Raw genomic sequence first — 17461 nt, 5'->3', positions numbered from 1 at the left:
GCCTTAATCCAATATGACTGGTCTCTTTATAAAAACAGGAAGAGGCATCAGGAATGCAGTCTTATGGAGCAAAGGCCATGTGAGGACACAGCAAGAAGGCAGCTATCTGTGACCCAAGGAGAAACCAACCCTACTGATATCCTGATCTTGAACTTCCAGCCTCCAGACTGTGAGAAAAAAAAAATTTCTGTTGTTTAAGTCCCCCATTCTGTGGTACTCAGTATAGCAGCCCTTGCAATTGAATACAGACACTTATTAACTTGCCTTATTGGTCCTGCATCAAAATTATATTTCCGATCTGTAGATAATTATGGACATCTTTTGTTACATGCTAATGTTGAATCCAGATACACAATGCCTACCCCACTTCTCTGATCTGAAAATCTCAAACCCTGTCAAAGGAGGAGATACATGTAGGTAGCACCAACTTACTTTCCCACCATGCAAATGAAGCAAGTAAAGTAAATTGGTACCTACAGGTTTGATCTACCCTTGCCAGCTGGGATCAACGATTTGGCCTGTGGGCAACACAGTAGGTTCTGGGGGATTGGCCTCTGAGGTCCCTGTTGTGAATATCAGAGGGTATTTAGCGATCAGTAGAGTGGAACTTGTCAGTGACTTTTCTCAGATGTGCTTTTGATTACCCTCTGTTACTCATTTTCATGTTTCAGGAAAGCCAAAATCTATTGGAGACATATTTTACCTGACACAATGTGCAGCAGTCAGGACCCAACAGCCACCAATATAAATTCCTCCACAGCTGAATTTCTCATCTTCCCTAATTGCCACCTGCCATGGGAAGTCTCCCTGTAAAGACATTTGTGTGGTCACTGCCATTCTACAAACAGGTGACTCTAAAAGATTTCCACTGCAACACTTCCAGTCTCTTATAATTATATAACCCCCCCTCCCACACTCGGGCTGTTCCTGGGAAGGAAGGAATATTACCACTTGTGCTGCCTTTCCTCCTATGACTCGCTTCCTTCGACTGGGCACCTTGTTTTTGACTCCACAGGCTAGTTGAGGGAACAATGATTTTATCCGTTTTCTTTCTTCAAGAAAAAAAGAGATCATATGATTTTTGAACCGGTTACCTTGTGGGCAGACAATTCTTGATTATGCCACAAAAAAAGCAGAGTCACAGCTAGTATGAAAGAGGCCAGGTTCACTAGTAAATTATTTGGGGTGCTGAACTGCACTATTTATCTTGTTTAAAAATTCCGGCTTAATATTAAAATTGGGTTGGTTCTCTCAAAATCTCCCTAAAGGTGGACTAGTGGCAGGAAGAGGCTGGCTGAAGGGTTAAACATTTACCAACCTCTGGCCGATGAGAGATGCCACATGCCCAGGCATTACTACTGGCTGGGTCAGCTCAGGGTGGTAAAAACCCTTGTCTTCTCACTTTCATAGTTTTTACTTATTTTTTAAAATAATGTTTTTATTGATTTGAGGGAGAGAGGAAGGGAGAGGGAGTGAGAGAAAGAGAAACACCAATGGATCGGCTGCCTTCTGCATGCTCCCCACTGGGGATCGAGCCAGGAGGGGAACTGAACCAGTGACCTTTTGGTGCATGGGACAATGCTCAGCCAACTAAGCCACATGGGCCAGGGCTTGGTTTTTACTTTTTAGAGGCTGTTTTTATGGAAACATTTTCAATAATATTAACATTAATGATGCTAATATTAAGTACTTTCTAAATGTCAAACCCCATGCTAAGTACTTTGTATGTGGTTATCTTATTTAGTCATCACGTTAACCCTGAGAGGTAATGTGTTAGGAACCTCTAGACAACCCAGGTCAGTTGGCCAGGAGAGGGGAGTATGTGGTTAGCCACTTGACATGTGATGACCTTTCCTCCCTCTGTGAGCATTCAGATGTGACACATTTGTTACTGGGGAAAAACACGGTAGAGTGAGGCTTAAGACATGAATTTGCAAGAGAAAAGGAAGAAAGTGATAGTATAAGATGCTCTCCTTAGTCTCTATTTTACCATGTCCTGAAAATTTTTGTAGATGTGCTTCTTAGCTCCAAATGAAAAAGGAGAATTAATATCACTGCCAATTGTTTTGAGCATATAAGGAGGAAGGTCCTCAGGGAAGAGAAGTTGTGAACAAATGTGGATAGATTTGGGGGTAGGGCTCCCACCCCTCCTAAGGTTGGGGAAAGAGTGTGATGGCAGGTGTTAAATTTCTGTGTGGGCCTCTGGAAGAAGAGAGACCTCATTCATTGAGTTCTGTGAAACCATCTTGGGTGGCATCTAAAAATTAATAAAAGACCTTTGCTGAAAATCCCTTCTGAGTATCTGTAGCTTTGAGATCTACATTTTTAACCCATTGCCTGATTTTTAACTTTTTTTTTTATTATTTTTTTTTAGAATTTTTTGCATTTAAAAATATATATATATATCTTTATTGATTTCAGAGAGAGGAAAGGAGAGGGAGAGAGAGATAGAAACATCAATGATGAGAGAGTCATTGATCGAGCCCACAACCTGGGCATGTGCCCTGACCTGGAATCGAACCCCGATCACCTGGATCCCAGGTCAACGCTCAACCGCTGAGCCACGCCCAGCCGGGCTTGCCTGATTTTTTAAAATGTTAATTAGTTTTGGGGCCTGGCAATTAGAAGGGAGCCTTGTATGAACTTTAGTTTAAAATAGGGAGCTATTTCATTCCAATTTTGTATTTGAGGTTAAGTTACTCACCTAAAGTTATATAGCTAATAAGTAACTGAGTTAGGATTTAATGCAAGTCAAGCTGACCTGAAAGCTCTTATCAATTACTGGCTTCCCAGGAACTTAACACTTAAATTTATCTTGGCTTTTAGTACACAACTGGCCAGAATACAGATCTTCATAGACCTTCTATTATCATGTTAATTCAATTAAATCCATTATTTTTCTTTCAAAATGTATTTCCTGGGTCATGCTTGACATTTTCTTGTTTTTGATAAAACTGACCTGACAAAGCTCATAACAAACAGAAAAACTTTATGTAGGACTAGAGTATTGTTTCACTTCCAAATTAGTCATATGCATTAATCAATTTTTAAAGCAGTTCTCAAGAAACATTTATGCTTATTTTACTTAAAAATGATAAGGAAAGGAGAGAAGTAATGTTATTTTTTTTCTATTTAAATTGATATCAAAGGTAATTGTTGCCTGAATCAATTATATTACATACACGTATACATACACATACAGCACTAAAATTAAACTTAAACTAAGGGTCTCAGGTTCAATTCCCAATCAAGGGCATATACTTGGGTGGCAGGTTTGATCCCCCACCTGGTCCAGGCGTGTGGGTGAGGCAACCAATCTACATGTCTCTCTCTCATCAATGTTTCTCTCTCTCCCTCCCCTCCCTCTCTCCCTCCCTCTCTCCCTTCCACTCTCTCTAAAAATCAGTGGGGAAAAATATCCTCAGAGGAAGATTAACCAAAAAAAAAAAAAAAAAAAATCCTCAAAACAAAGGACCCAGTGCACGTTTTCCCTCCTGGGAGCACTCCTGCACCTTTCCCTTCTCCCTCTCCTTCCCCCACAGGTGTGCATCTCTTAAAGCCTAAGGGACCCCATGAGACTCACAACTAGGGAGCAATGGGCTGTGGCAGCTTGTCCTGGATTAACCCCCTGACCCTGTCCCCAAGGCCCCCTTTGCTCTGACCTCTTAGTGAGTGAAAGAGGCCCAGCCTAGGCGCATTTCCCCACCTAGTCCCTCTCCTGCTGCTTCTTCTAGCCTAGGCCCTTCCTTGTTTCACTGTCCCAAGTTTTCATAAATGTCCTCTAAAAATTTTTTTAAAAACTTAAACCAGGGGACCACTAGTAAAAAAGAATAATGTTAACTTACCTGCATCCATATTAGCAGTCCGATTTTCTGTACTTCCTATAATAAAACAATTTCCAATGTTTAAAATTGTGTTAACAGTAAAAATTAAATCATTAAAGTCATTAAACTTTGACAATAATTTTCTGTCTTTAAACTTGTCCTCCCTTTAAAAAGGACAAGCACATCACCTGATTTCCTCTTTTTGGCTAGGTAATTGTGAAGGCATAAACTAGAGGTGTCTGTCTGTATAAGGGAATGGCGAGGCTCATGGTGCTGCAGTTTTCTGCATGTAGAGCAAGCTTCTCTTTCAACTCTGCACTCACAAGGTCCTTACAGAAGGAGGGAGCAGTCACTGACACTGACCAAAAGAGCCCTGAGCTGGCATTAACAAGGCTCCTCTCCTTTTGTACATAATAGGGCACTTCTTTCAAGGGCTGTGCAAACAATATTTCATTGGTTTCAGTATCAGGCATGGTTAGTATCAGACATCTGGGATGCAGAAGTCAAAACCAAATAATAAAACCAACAAGGAAACAAACGCAAAAATATTCTTCTTTCCTCCTCCCTTAGATTTCGCTTGAAGGTCTATGGGGTGACTTCATCTTCACGCTGCTGCCCTAGAATGTTTCAGTCATGCACGGGATCCTGATAGCCTTGACCTGGGGAGTGAAGGTGAATTCCCGCCTACATAAGGTTCTGTCTTGGATGAGGCTGTGCCCAGAGGGCAGTGTTACTGTGCTGCAGCCATCCTGTGTCTTAGCCCTGTATTTCCTGAGCTCTTTTTAGAAGAACTGTTATGCTACACACGCAGGTTATTTTCTAGGCAGAGAGAGGCTCTGCTCAGAGCTTGCACAAGAGCATCCTCATGAATCAGAGAGAAGTCTCAACATTCACACTAAATGCTCAGCAAAGGAAGATGGGTAAAGTCCAGGGTAGCTGAGGTGCACTAGATATTAGAAGAGCAGCACGAGCTCTGACAGCACTCACCATAAGAAAAACCATCAATGACTTGGATTCTATAAAATTAAAGATTTATATTCAACAAACCTCGCCACGGATAAAGTTAATGGGTGGGCAGCAGAATGGAAGAAGATACATGCAATGTCTTCAGCTGAGGGTGGATGGATGTCAAGAATGCAAACCAGCGGGAAAGAAGGCTGCAGCCCCCCGTGGCATGAGGCAAAGATGTTAACTGGAGAAAGCAAAGATGAAGGGAAAAGAAGAAAAAACTGAAAAAGCTAGCATGCATATAAAAAGAGATCCGCTATCATGGGTTATTATAAACATTCGATTTTATAAACATCGCCGTGTCATTTGACAGTGCGAGACCAGCAAAATTAGAAAGCTGGGTACTACTGAATGGTGTGGTGGGCCCTCAGGCGTGGCTGGTGGAGGTGAGGGTGGGCAGCTCTGCCCAAGAACACGCAGATGTGTGCCCCAAGACCCCACAATTCCTTGCCAGCCTGATGTGTCCTCCGACACATCCCGAGGGAGAGGACGCTCATTGCAAACTGAGGGCTGAGAGTCCATGACTGGGAAAGCAGAGAGTAAATTGCCAAGGTGGACACCACAGAGCATCTCATGCAGCAGTTAGAAGCAACAGAGCCAGCGGCCACATGACAGCGTGGACAGACCTTTGAAACGTGATGCTTTGTAAAAAGAAGGAAAGGAAATATGGGACCCACGACAAAATACCACGTGAATTAAAAATGCATGCTCACGAAACAGCCATGCACGTTGCATGAGAGTGCGCGCAAACAGGACAACTACGTGTTAAATCACATCAGGCTGGTTGCCTGGTGCATGGGGTGAGGAGGGGGGAAGGAGTATAAGTGAAAGGGGCGTGGGCCTTGCCTGGACGGGGTGACCATGTGCAGTGAGCTGCAGAGTGCTATTCGCTCATCTCCGTGCCCCTGTGTCTGAAACTAGGGAGGAAGGAAGGGCAAGAGGGAGGGAAGGGGAAAGGAGGAGTGAAAGCTGGTGGTGGGAGCAGCAGCAGCCTTGGGGGGCCAGATGACAAGGGGGGGTACAGAGAAATACCTCAGACTGGGCACTGAGGGATGACCTCGAGCATATGAAAGTCCCCCAGGAATCCTAAGAAATCCTGAGGGGGGACCTTGGGCTTCGGGTAGTCATTCTATGTGACTAATAAAGAAATAAGAAAGAAAAGGGTGACCCCAAAGAGCCGGATTTGGGCACTTCGGTCTTACAAAGTAAATAGGGACATGCTGCCTATCATGCAAAGAGGTATCTTTCCTCTGGTGGCGGTTTGGTCAGGAGCTGCCTAGGTTTGGAGGGAAAAGTGAGGAAGAGGAGGAGAGTCCTCAGCAGAGGGGGATGCGCAGGAGATGCCCCCTTTGGGTGGTGCTGCTCAGCGGGCTGTGCAGGGGCGTGGGAGCGAGGATGCAAGCTGATCAGGCTGCGAAACGGCCTCGGTGCCTAAGCTAATGCTGACGCTGGGTCGGTGGCAGCACCCGGTCACATCCCCCTCAGTTAACAGTCACATTAAAATATAAGACAGCAGTACCTTTGTTTTGCTTCGAGTCTGCAATATCCCAAGAATTTAATAAATTTTTTTACCTTGAGCTCCACGTAAGCCTTAAAAAAATAAAAAACAAAAAAGTTACCACAGCAAAGGATAATTTTTATTTGAGAAAAATGCACACTATATCAGTATATGTCCTAAAAGTTATAACACCTTATTTTTCTTTTCAATTCTGTAATATAAACTTTTCTATTATAAAAATACATTTACCTTTAAGTTTAGGACGGTAAGCTCCTGAAAACAAACAAAAAAAAACCCTCATTGTAGCAAAAGGATAATTTTCACTTGAATAAATATGCAAAAGTCATTATTATTTCAGACATAGTATAACAATTTAAAGTTATATTTACAAAAACAACAGGGAACCACAGCATACCATCTTCCTTTGATTTTTAATACTGCATAACAAATGTTTCATCTTCCATTTAAACACACCAAGTTCACCACAGCAAGGAAGTCATTTTAACTTGAGATTAAAAAAGAGATTTGCATTTTAGATATATTTGAACCCATGCCCAACAGCAAACTTACGATATACTTATACAAAATTTATAACTCTAACTGATATTAGTAAGAGGTAAGCTTATGAAATATAAATGAAATCAAGATGTACTCCAAACCTCCCTTGGTTTAGTGATTCTGATCTGTCCCATGGAGAGGAGAAATCAATGAATATGCTAATATACATACATTTTACATATCTACTCTCACTTGCTCTTTCTTAGAGGGGGAAAAATTAGACCCATTACAGACATAGCCGGGTAAACGGAGGTAACAATGACAGTTGACTAAATGTATTTTTCATACAGATGCAAGAAATTGATAAGAATAGTAAGCTTTATATTGTAGTTACTCCCTTGCGGTAGATTTTTATTCTTTTTGTGAACTAACAAATTGTGTTCTGTGACCTTAAACTGCAGAGTTTTGCACCAGGAGGAGGAGGAAAGAGAGTGAAAGGGGAAGAAAGAGGAAAAGAAAGAGAAGAAACCTAAAATATCATTATACGGAAGAAGTGAAATCAAACTGTATAGCTTCAGAGAAGGGCAAATATTGAATGATCTCAGGCCTCGAATCTAAACAAACCAAACTCACAGACACACAGATTGGATCTGTGGTTACCAGAGGCAGAAGACGAGGGAGGGAGAATTGGGTGAACATGGTCAAAAGGTACAGGATAGGTATATTAGGTATATCTATTAATAATCAGTCACAAGATACTTAAGTACTGGGGATGCACTTAATGTACAGCATGGCGACTACAGTAACACTGCTGTATGGCCTATCTGAAAGTTGCTAAGAGAGTAAATCCTAAAACTTCTCATCACAAGGATAAAATACTTTTTTTTTTTAACTGTATGAGGTGATAGATGGCAATTACTCTTATTATAATAATTTCACAATATATGTGTGTCAAGCCATTATGCTGTACACCTAAATGTATGTATACAGTGTTGTGTATCAATTATATCTCAATAAAACTCGGATGAAAGCTGTCAAGATTCACTGGCAAAAGCTATGGTTTACTGTCTTCCTCCCTGAAAAATTTTTTGAAATTTCTTCCTCCCCTCTCTTTACAAGGGATTTAACTACATTTAGTGAACATAAAAGTATTTTGCGCAACTTTTTATATACCCTTCAAAAGAAATTATGTGATTTGAAATCCTAAAAAGTATGTTGTTGTTTTTTAATTTAAGAAGTGATATAGGTGGAAAATTAAACAAAATATCAGTGAAGTCAAAATCTTGGCATACCAAGTAATGACAAAATAGAATTAGTGTCAATTCATTTATCCATACATATCTTCGACATTTATTTAATACTTATGTGTAAGGTTCTTTACCTAGGACATTTGAAATATAAAAATAATGAGGCAGATTCTATTTTCAAGGTGTTTCTGTTGAGAAGGGAAGGTAAGACAAGTGCAAAAAAAGGCAATAAACAGTTTACAGTCGTTCAGTGTTGACATGGTGGGAGAATTTACACCATAGAAATTGGCAAAGGCTACAAATCAGAGCTTCCCCCCCTCTCTCTCAAAGCCAAGGGTTAAACATTTAGTTTATCCAGCACACTGGATAAGTCCCATATGTAAGGTGGGTCTAAGTACAGCCACTCCTCTTGCAGCCTTTTTTCTTTGTTGAAAGTAGCTCCATCCTTTTAATTATCAGGCCCAAACCTTGGGACTCATCCCCAACTGCTCATTTGTTCTCATACCCTCATCCAACTTATCAGCAAATATTTTTGGCTCTAGCTTCAAAATATATCCAGAATATGACTGCTTCTCATCATTTTCCTTCCTATCCATTGGTCCGAGTCACCATCGTCTCTTCCCTGAACTACTGCAATGGCTTCCTCACTGGTCTCCCTGCATCTCCCCTTACCCTCGTACAGACTATTTCCCAACCAGCCACCAGGGTAATCTTGAGTCAGATCATGTCGCTCCTCTGCTTAAAGTCCCCATTTCACTTACAAACAGGCCCTAATCTCCCTCACACGAACCACCTCTCTAGCCTCTCCTACTGTTCGTCCTTTAACCTCTCACTATTGCCACCTGCAACACCTGCCCTACTATCCTCCTGGCTGCTTGTTCATGCCACACACTGGAATGTTCCTGTCTTAGGAATCCTGGTTATTGCCTCTGCTCAGAACACTCCTCCGCACATATCTACATGGCTGGCTCCACCTTTTATTTTTATTTTCCCCCCCAAATTTTATTTCATAATTACAATTTACATTCAATAATTAATAATTCAAAACTAATAATTACAGTATTATTTTATATTAATTTCAGATGTACAGCATAGTGGTTAGACAATCACAGGCTTCACAAAGTGTTCCTCCCCATATTTCCAGTGCCCACCTGGCACACACACAGCCATTACGTCCATCATTTCCTTCAGCTCTTTACCTAAAAGTCACCTCAGTGAGTGAGCCTTCCCAGGCCACCTTGTCTAAAATTTTAGAACTTACCCTTGACATTTTATATTCTCCTTCCTTGTTTGTTTTTCTTAGTACTTATTCTTTTTGAGATAATTTATCTGTTTCTCTCGTTTACTGCCTCCCTCATCCACTAGACTGTAAGATCTATGAAGGGGCAGGGATTTTGAAACAATATTCACTGTTGTAACCCCAGCACCTGGAACAGGACCTGGCACACATAACAGTAAGAACTTAAATATGCGTTGAGTAAATGAATGAATGTAATGACTTAGAAACATTGATGGGAACAAGAAGTCAGTCTGTGTGGCAGACTAGGTTCCTAGTAAATATTTTTCACATTGGAGGTTTTTCAATGAGCACCAAGAATCTAAGACCATCGACCCATTGCTTTGAAACACGTAGTAAGTAAAGGGGAAGGATTATACATGATTCTGCCTTCCTATTGTGAACTGCATTCCATGGAAAAAATAGTGGATGCAGAGAGTTCTTCTCTGTAGAAGTTAATAAATGCAGAAGGAATGAGGAATTAGAAATCACCATTTTACAGTCCTTATTGGCAAATTGGCTCACGGTAATAATTACAAAGGCTGCTGAAAACCATTAAGGTGAAGAGTTGTGGGGGGACTGTTTTAAAGGAGCCATCAAACTGATCCAGGGATCAATCACTGGGAGTGGGATAACCAGACAACAAGACATTATATAAATAGGAATCACACAGCACCACTGATCAAGAATTCTTGCCTGAAACATTGAACTTTGCATCTAATCAAGTCTCCATAAATCCAGAATAAGGAACATCCTGTAGGTAAATGACCCAGTTTCTCTAGAAAATCAATGGCATGAAAAAACTTGGGGGTGGATGGGTGGGTAACTCTTAAAGACTAAAGGATACTTTAAAAACTTAATAACTGACCACAATGTTAGATTCTTTTGTACCGTGATTCAAGCATATTAATTCTACAAAGACATTTTAAAAACTGTTGGGAAAATTTGAACATGGGCTGTTACTAAACAGTGTTAGGGAATTATTATTTTTAGGTATACTAATGAGATGATGGTTGTATATAAACATGTTGCTATCTTTAGAGATATACATAGGCAAAGTTATGTGATATCTGAAATTTGTTTTAAAATGCTCAAAAAAAGCTGAACAAGACTGGCAAAATATTAATAATTGTTGAAGCTGGGAGATGCATACATAAGGGTTCATTCTAACAGCCTGTTTTTGTTATGTGGGAAAATTCCCTAATAAAAAGTTCTGAAATAACAAACAAATATTTAATAAATAAAAATATAAGATCATTCCATAGTTCTTCAACTGCTCACTCAATAGTACTCCTACTGCTACACCCTCCTGTGGTCACTTAAGATTACAATTTGCCTTAAAAAAAGCTTGGAATCCCTGATTGCATGAGAAGTAACCACGAAACTTTAAATTACCTTCACAACCAACTTCATCTTCGCCTGTGATGCAGTCCACCTCACCGTTGCACTTGTGCTTGTTTAGGATACAAACACCCGATTTACAAAGGAAACTTCTGCCTTGGCACCCTACGCAAACACAAATAGAAGAGTTTTTGGTTTTCTTGTTTTCTTTCTTATAAAGGAATGAGATGGAATCTTGAATTCAGTGGTAAAGTTGTTTCTACTTTTTTAGTCAGAAGGATGCATTTGGGGGGTTCAGAGGCGAAATTGATCTCTACCTTTACAGCACAGCTCATCACTTTGGTCTCCACAGTCATTGACACCGTTACAGGTCTTCTTCTTAGGAATGAGTTTCCCATTCACACACTGAAAGGAGTAACTTGTTGGAGAAACTGTAAAGTAAGAATTGTCTTTGTGAAATTGTTTTGTAGAGCTGTGGGTGACATCTTAGTCACAGTTTTGGAATAATGGGGACATTAAGATAAAGTCAGGCATCAAAGAAAAACTGATATAAAATGTATTGATAACTTAGCGCGGCCGGTGTAGCTCAGTGGTTGAGCATTGAGCCAGGAACCAGGAGGTCACGGTTCCGTTCCCGGTCAGGGCACATGCCTGGGTTTCGGGTTCCATCCCCAGTAGCGGGCGTGCAGGAGACAGCTGATCGATGATATTTCTCTCATCGATGTTTCCCTCTCTCTATCCTTCCCTCTCCTTTCCTCTCTCTCTTAAAAAAAAAAAAAAAATCAGTAAAAACATATTTTAAAACCCCCCGACGAACTCCTGTGAAGGCTCCACTCAGCAACCCTCCCCCCCCAGTTTGGTAGTTTCAACATAGTATATATTGTCAATGAGGAAAATAAAAGCCAAAACTGGCTAATGAAGGCCCTGTCATTATCTCTAGAAACCAATACTATGGAGGCCTGTTCTTGCTGAGATTGGGGGAGGGTTCAGGAATCAGGAGACTTGCGGACACTGGCAAACACTAGTCACACCCTTTCTTTTCATGCTACTACATTCATCCCCACCCCATCCCAAAAGTCACAGTACCATTTACATTTTGATGGTACATTTTTTAGCACCATAAAAGGCTTTGGCCCTTAACACAATATAGATACGTGGCTAAAATATTCCAACATCAGCATGGAGGAGAAAAAGTGGCCTGAAAACTGAAACAAGAATCTGGTCACGAACATTTGAAAGGAATGTGTCTAGGCTGGATGTCTCAAGGAGATGCCGAGGTTTCTTCTGATGCTCGATTGACTTGTGTTTGCTGTGTTAACTTTAGCCCCGATGTTCAAGGAAGCAAAGGGGAGTCAAGCAACTTTGCTTCCCATATAGGCACCTAGACAGAGTGGCAAAAGGCACAGCAGGGAGAAAACTCCAATTTAGGCTCTAAAACCCAAAACATGATTTTGCCTCTGTAACTGGTAACTGGGTATCCACCACTTGTTTGTTTATTACAGACTTGGTTTGAAATAAACAACTATGAAGGAAGGGAAAATATCAGGCAAACCCCCTCTACCAACCTGCATCCTGTGTGTAACACACCACACCCGCTAAGCCCTGGTGACTTTTGATTTTTTTCTTAGTAAAGGTACATTCCGCCAAACTGGACTCGAATCCTCGACAGTGCACTTGCAGACATTCAGTGGAATTTATATGGAGATCTTCAGGAAGATGAAAGCTTCCTTGAGTATCAAGGGCTCCTCTGCAGATAGAGTAAATGAAACATTAGGGTAGAACAACGGATACTTTGCATTTGTAACCTTAACTGTAGAAGAAAGGCAATAGAGCTAATTTCCTCTTATTTTCTACATAAGGCAAGAAAGATGCTTAAAATCTCTCAGCCTCAGTACACTTGCAAAAGGAAATATAATTATCTCACCAAGTTTTGTAAAGATTAACTATAACGGTCAATTTCAGCTGGCTAGCCAGATTTCTAAACGTGGCAAGCACTCAGCAAATACTGGTTTCCCTCCTCTGTTTCTGGTTAAGGAGGATTGTTTCCTCTTCCTGACTCCTGATGTTACTTTCCAACGTGAGTTGAGCCATTCATGGCCTCTCTCATGTTTTAATTCCTCTTCTCTCCAGGAAAGGGAATGGATTCATTTGATCAGGGAATTTTGGAAATATAAATCGGACGAGGTCAGCCCAGCTTTTCCATTTGGGGGTGGGTGGGCCTCTGTGCCTGCCCCATGCCGTCAGGCTTACCACGAACACCCCATTGTTGCCTAGGATTTGGGAGGTTAACTTGGTTTAATTCTAGCAGGTCCATTTTGCTTTTACACTAAGCTACATCCTCAATTAATCTGTAATCGTATTAAGGTGGTATTTTGGCATCTATATGCCATTGCTTGGGCGTCGCGATTTGTTCAAACATTTGTGTTGGGCAAGAGGCTGCATGTCCTAGAGGTGCTACGCTACAGTGAAGCACTTTTCCGGGACAGTCAATTGCTCCCTGCTTCTCTTTAGAAGCAAATGAGAAAAATGGGTTAAAAAAAGTAAAAAGTTGAGCAAAGATACATCAGACAGATACAAACAAAAATAAAGCAGTAATGGCAATATAAATATCAGTTCAATTAGAATGGAAGGCAAAACAGAGAACAAGGAGGGTATTTTTAATTATTTCAGATCCATAATGAGGACACAGTAGCCATGAAACTGAGCCAAACAGCATCAAAATATGAGAACCCATGACAGCCATTTGGGGTAGCCTGACAGGTGGATAACCTGAAAAAGCTCTCAACCTAAAATTATCTAAAAATATTAGATAAAATATAATAAATGCCCGCAATGAGCTCTTAAGGAAGTGAGGGAAATACCCACTGACGCAAATCAGAGAAGTCTGTCCTTGAGCTTATGCAAAATATGATAAGAACAAGATACTGAGAGAGCAAAGACTGAGAGAATTTACCATTAGGTTGAATCAAAGGTTGTAGGCCACAAACTATCAAAAATCATAAATACCCTGTGGGCCAATTTAATGGTAAGAGACTCTCGATAAGGAACTACTAGCAGATATGGTTTAGGAAGAAGAAAATTGAATCCAGAATTATGGAGTGAGAGGTAAGAAGTAACAAAAACCAAGAAGTTGGTAAACATCAAGTAAATCTGACTAAGCACTGACAGAACAACAGTAATAACAACTGCTGATTATATAATGAGAGCAGTTAACTTCAAGGACATATTGAAATAAGGTGGAAGTAAATCCTGGATCCTTGAGAGGGCAGTGGCATTCTTTGTATTAGTCCCGAAGAGGCTGAGGACTTCCTAAGTCAAGGATTCAAGGTGTTAATGTAAAGATAGGCAATAAAGGAATAAAAATAGAATGTATAGTTTCTAAACCACATAGAGGAAGACAAGGGGGAAGATTAAAACAACAACAACGTTATTAACCTAATAGAAATTATAAAAGGAAGAAACAAGAGCACAGAAAAAGCAGGGTAAATAATAAGCCCAAACTAAGGTAAGAAAAATAATTTTAACAATGTAAACAATCACAACAGTGTAAATGGACTACACTTTCTGACAGTGATTGTCATGTTGGATTTAAAAAAAAAAATCTAGATATATGTTGTTTATAAGGGACACACTTAAAAGATAAAGACACAAAAACTTATAAGTAAATAAATTGGGAAAACTTTGAAGAAGGCAGTGAACAAGCTTGCTTATTCTAATAAGTAACATATCTATTATATAGAACCCTGCATATGAAGTATTTAAAATATATTCGGCACAAAGCAAGCCTCAACAAATATCTAAACAATTGTCATCATATAGAGACATTCTCTGACTACAATATAAATAAATAGAAAAACAATAGGAAAAAGTTCACTAAAAGCAAACTAACATATTCATTAGGGGAAAAAAACACTTCTAAATTATGTATGAGTCAGAGAATAAATCATATTGAAAATTAGAAAATATTTTGAACTCAACAATAAATAAAATACCACTTATGGAGGCTAATGGTATGCAGATGAGGCATTAGGCGAAAATTTGTGCTTTAAATGCTTACCTTAGGGAAAAAAATTAAAAATTGTTGAGTATTTACCTTGAAGAATTAGAAAAATTACAGTGCTGAAAAGAAGAGTCAAACACAATAGCAAAAGTTAATGAGGTTGAAAATAGAGAAACATGAGACAATTTACAAATATAAAAATCCCAAACACTAATCAAATAGACAAATCTATGCAATGTTGATCTAGAAAAAAGGAAGGCATAAATCAATAATATTAGGTATGAAAAAGTGTACATAAGTATAGATGAGTAGAGACAGACAGTAATGAATGTGTTTGCAACTCTCCAAACCAGCGAAGAATTTGTATCCAGAAACTTTAACAAACTTCCAGTTGCTCTGTGCTCAGCAGTGTTCTAAGCGCTAGTCAACCATGAGCACATTTAATCCCCATAACAATGCTGGGTTGAGGCAGGCAGTTAACATTCTCAGGTTACATATGAGGAAGCTGAGACACAGAAAGATCAGGTAATCAAAAAACAAATAGTTGGAACAAGAAAATCAACCCTGAGAAAATCCCCTGACGTTAGGCACTCACTGTTGAAATCCAAGGTTGAGGCAGGCCACATTGGCCTGCGTTATGCCCCAGCTGTTATTACATACGAACATTTTCTTATCTTGGTCTACGAGTTTTACTTCAACAATTCCCTCTGAATCTCTACTGCCGTACTTCAAGGAAATATTAAATTGCCCTAAAATAAAACCAAAAGAATGTGTAACATTTAGGCATTCACTTTTTTCCTCTTGATGAAAAAGCCTTGAAAATAATAAGATACATAATTTCAAATTAACTTTAAACATCGTGAAGATTTTAACAAGTAATCGTAAGCAATTATTTTATGAGGGCTTATTATGGGTCAAGTGGCTGTGCTACCCAGTTACATGGAATTATCACAAAATCCTCACATCAACCCTATGAAGATTAGGCTGATATTTATCTCCATTTTACACACGAGGAACCTAAGTTCCTCCACTTTTATACATGAAGTTAAGTTACTTTCTCAAGTGGTGCAGCCAGGAATCTGAACCTATTATATCAGCGATTTTCAACCGGTGAGCTGCAAGAATTTTAAAAACATGCAATGCCTGACTATTTAGTCAGGGACACTGACCTCTTTTCCCTGAGATTGTCAAAAAGAAAATGACAACAGCCAACACAACAGCAGCTGTCTGGTGTAAATGAATCAAAATTATACCTTTTTTTTTTGTCAGATTGGCAAAAAAATATATTTTTTGATGTGCCACAGAATTTTAGTAATTAGTTTATGTGTGCTGTGAGATGGAAAAGGTTGAAAAATCACTGTACAATATTGATCTCACTCCAAAGTCCGTGCTCTTTAAAGTATGTGGAACAAGTAATGAAAATGTAGGCAAGGTTTGTGTACTCTCATATATTTATGGCATTTAATGCCTCAAGAGAACAAAAGTCTGACACTGACAAAATAATCTCCGCGATTGCTTTCCTCCGCTCCAACAGGTAGGGGAGATGGGCGCCAATAGCGAGCTGTCGTTCCCCTTTTCCACAGTCCTTCACCACCTTAACTCAGCACCATAGAAATATCTAGGGGGCTGCGAGCTGGTGTATATCATGATGCCTTTAAAAAAAATGTTTTGAACATTCCTCTGTAAATTCATCGAGTGAGAGCCTGTGATAATTGTATCAGAAGACAAGCCTGAAGTTTGCTGTCGTAGCTAAAATTCCACGAGCACTTTCTGTGCGCCAAAAGTGTGTGCAGAGCTTTGCATGCATCATTTTATTCACAAGAGTCTTATGAGTTAGGAATCACTATTATTCACATCCTGCAGATGTGGAAACTGGGGTCCAGAGAGGTCACATAGCTCATCAATAACCAAATTGGGGCTTGGGCAGTCTTGCAATTAAACCTGAATGACATTGAGATCCCTAATCTTAACCCCTCCACTAATCCACTTATGAGTGTCCCAGCCTTCTTACTACATTAGGCACCTGAATGGAGTGTGGACAAGCTCTCTGATCTGATGTGCCAAGTTTGCTAGGTTGAAGTATGTTTTAGGTCAGCAGCAGTGGCCTGAGCTCCCCTTGAATCAGGGCCAGTGGGATCAGGGCTAGGGAGAGGGGTAGGGGCTGGTGGGATGAATGCTGGAAGAAATGACTGGGGCCAGAGGGAGGCTCCGTATCAGCACCAATCTCATGTAAAGACTTTTTCACTGGGCTCTGAACCAAGTAAATGACCCTTTAGCTAAGTAGAAGTGAGGGTGGGGACAATTCTGAAGGCCTGGGTGACAAAGCATTGCACAGGCACTGAAGGGAGGACTGGGGCTCTGGACCCAGGGGCTGGCTACATTCTGACTTCTTTTTTTTAAAAAAAATCTTCACCCCAGCTGGGCGTGGCTCAGCGGTTGAGCATTGACCTAGGATCCAGGCAATCGGGGTTCGATTCCTGGTCAGGGCACATGCCTGGGTTGCGGGCTCAATCAATGAGTCTTTCATCATTGATGTTTCTATCTCTCTCTCTCCCTCTCCTTTCCTCTCTCTGAAATCAATAAAGATATATTAAAAATAAATAAATAAATAAAAATAAAAAAATAAAAAAAATCTTCACCCAAGGATATTTTTTTCATTGCTTTTCAGAGAGAGTGGGAGAGAAACATCGATGTGAGAGAGACACATTGAGGTTGCCTCCCACATGAGCCTGGACCAGCACTGGGGATGGAGACCACAACCGAGGAACA

General features: G+C 40.2%; 1 protein-coding gene across 1 annotated transcript in view; it reads right to left on the bottom strand.

Moving 5' to 3' along the window:
• The window catches only part of CFI (complement factor I), a 44774-nt gene that overhangs the window by 14547 nt on the left and 12766 nt on the right, over positions 1-17461 (bottom strand). The window contains exons 4-11 of the mRNA XM_087826114.1: positions 15288-15441; positions 12258-12439; positions 11010-11123; positions 10737-10857; positions 4125-4142; positions 3846-3877; positions 949-1052; positions 704-807 (exon numbers count right to left, since the gene is read on the bottom strand). Of these exons, the coding sequence (XP_087682240.1) occupies positions 704-807; positions 949-1052; positions 3846-3877; positions 4125-4142; positions 10737-10857; positions 11010-11123; positions 12258-12439; positions 15288-15441 (829 nt within the window). The remainder of the gene's footprint in view (positions 1-703; positions 808-948; positions 1053-3845; positions 3878-4124; positions 4143-10736; positions 10858-11009; positions 11124-12257; positions 12440-15287; positions 15442-17461) is intronic.

This window comes from Miniopterus natalensis, chromosome 1, assembly GCF_054644295.1.
Source record: "Miniopterus natalensis isolate mMinNat1 chromosome 1, mMinNat1.hap1, whole genome shotgun sequence".
Classification (NCBI taxonomy): domain Eukaryota; kingdom Metazoa; phylum Chordata; class Mammalia; order Chiroptera; family Miniopteridae; genus Miniopterus; species Miniopterus natalensis.
The sequence above is the reverse complement of the archived record's forward strand: the minus strand, read 5'-3'. Positions and strand labels throughout refer to the sequence as shown.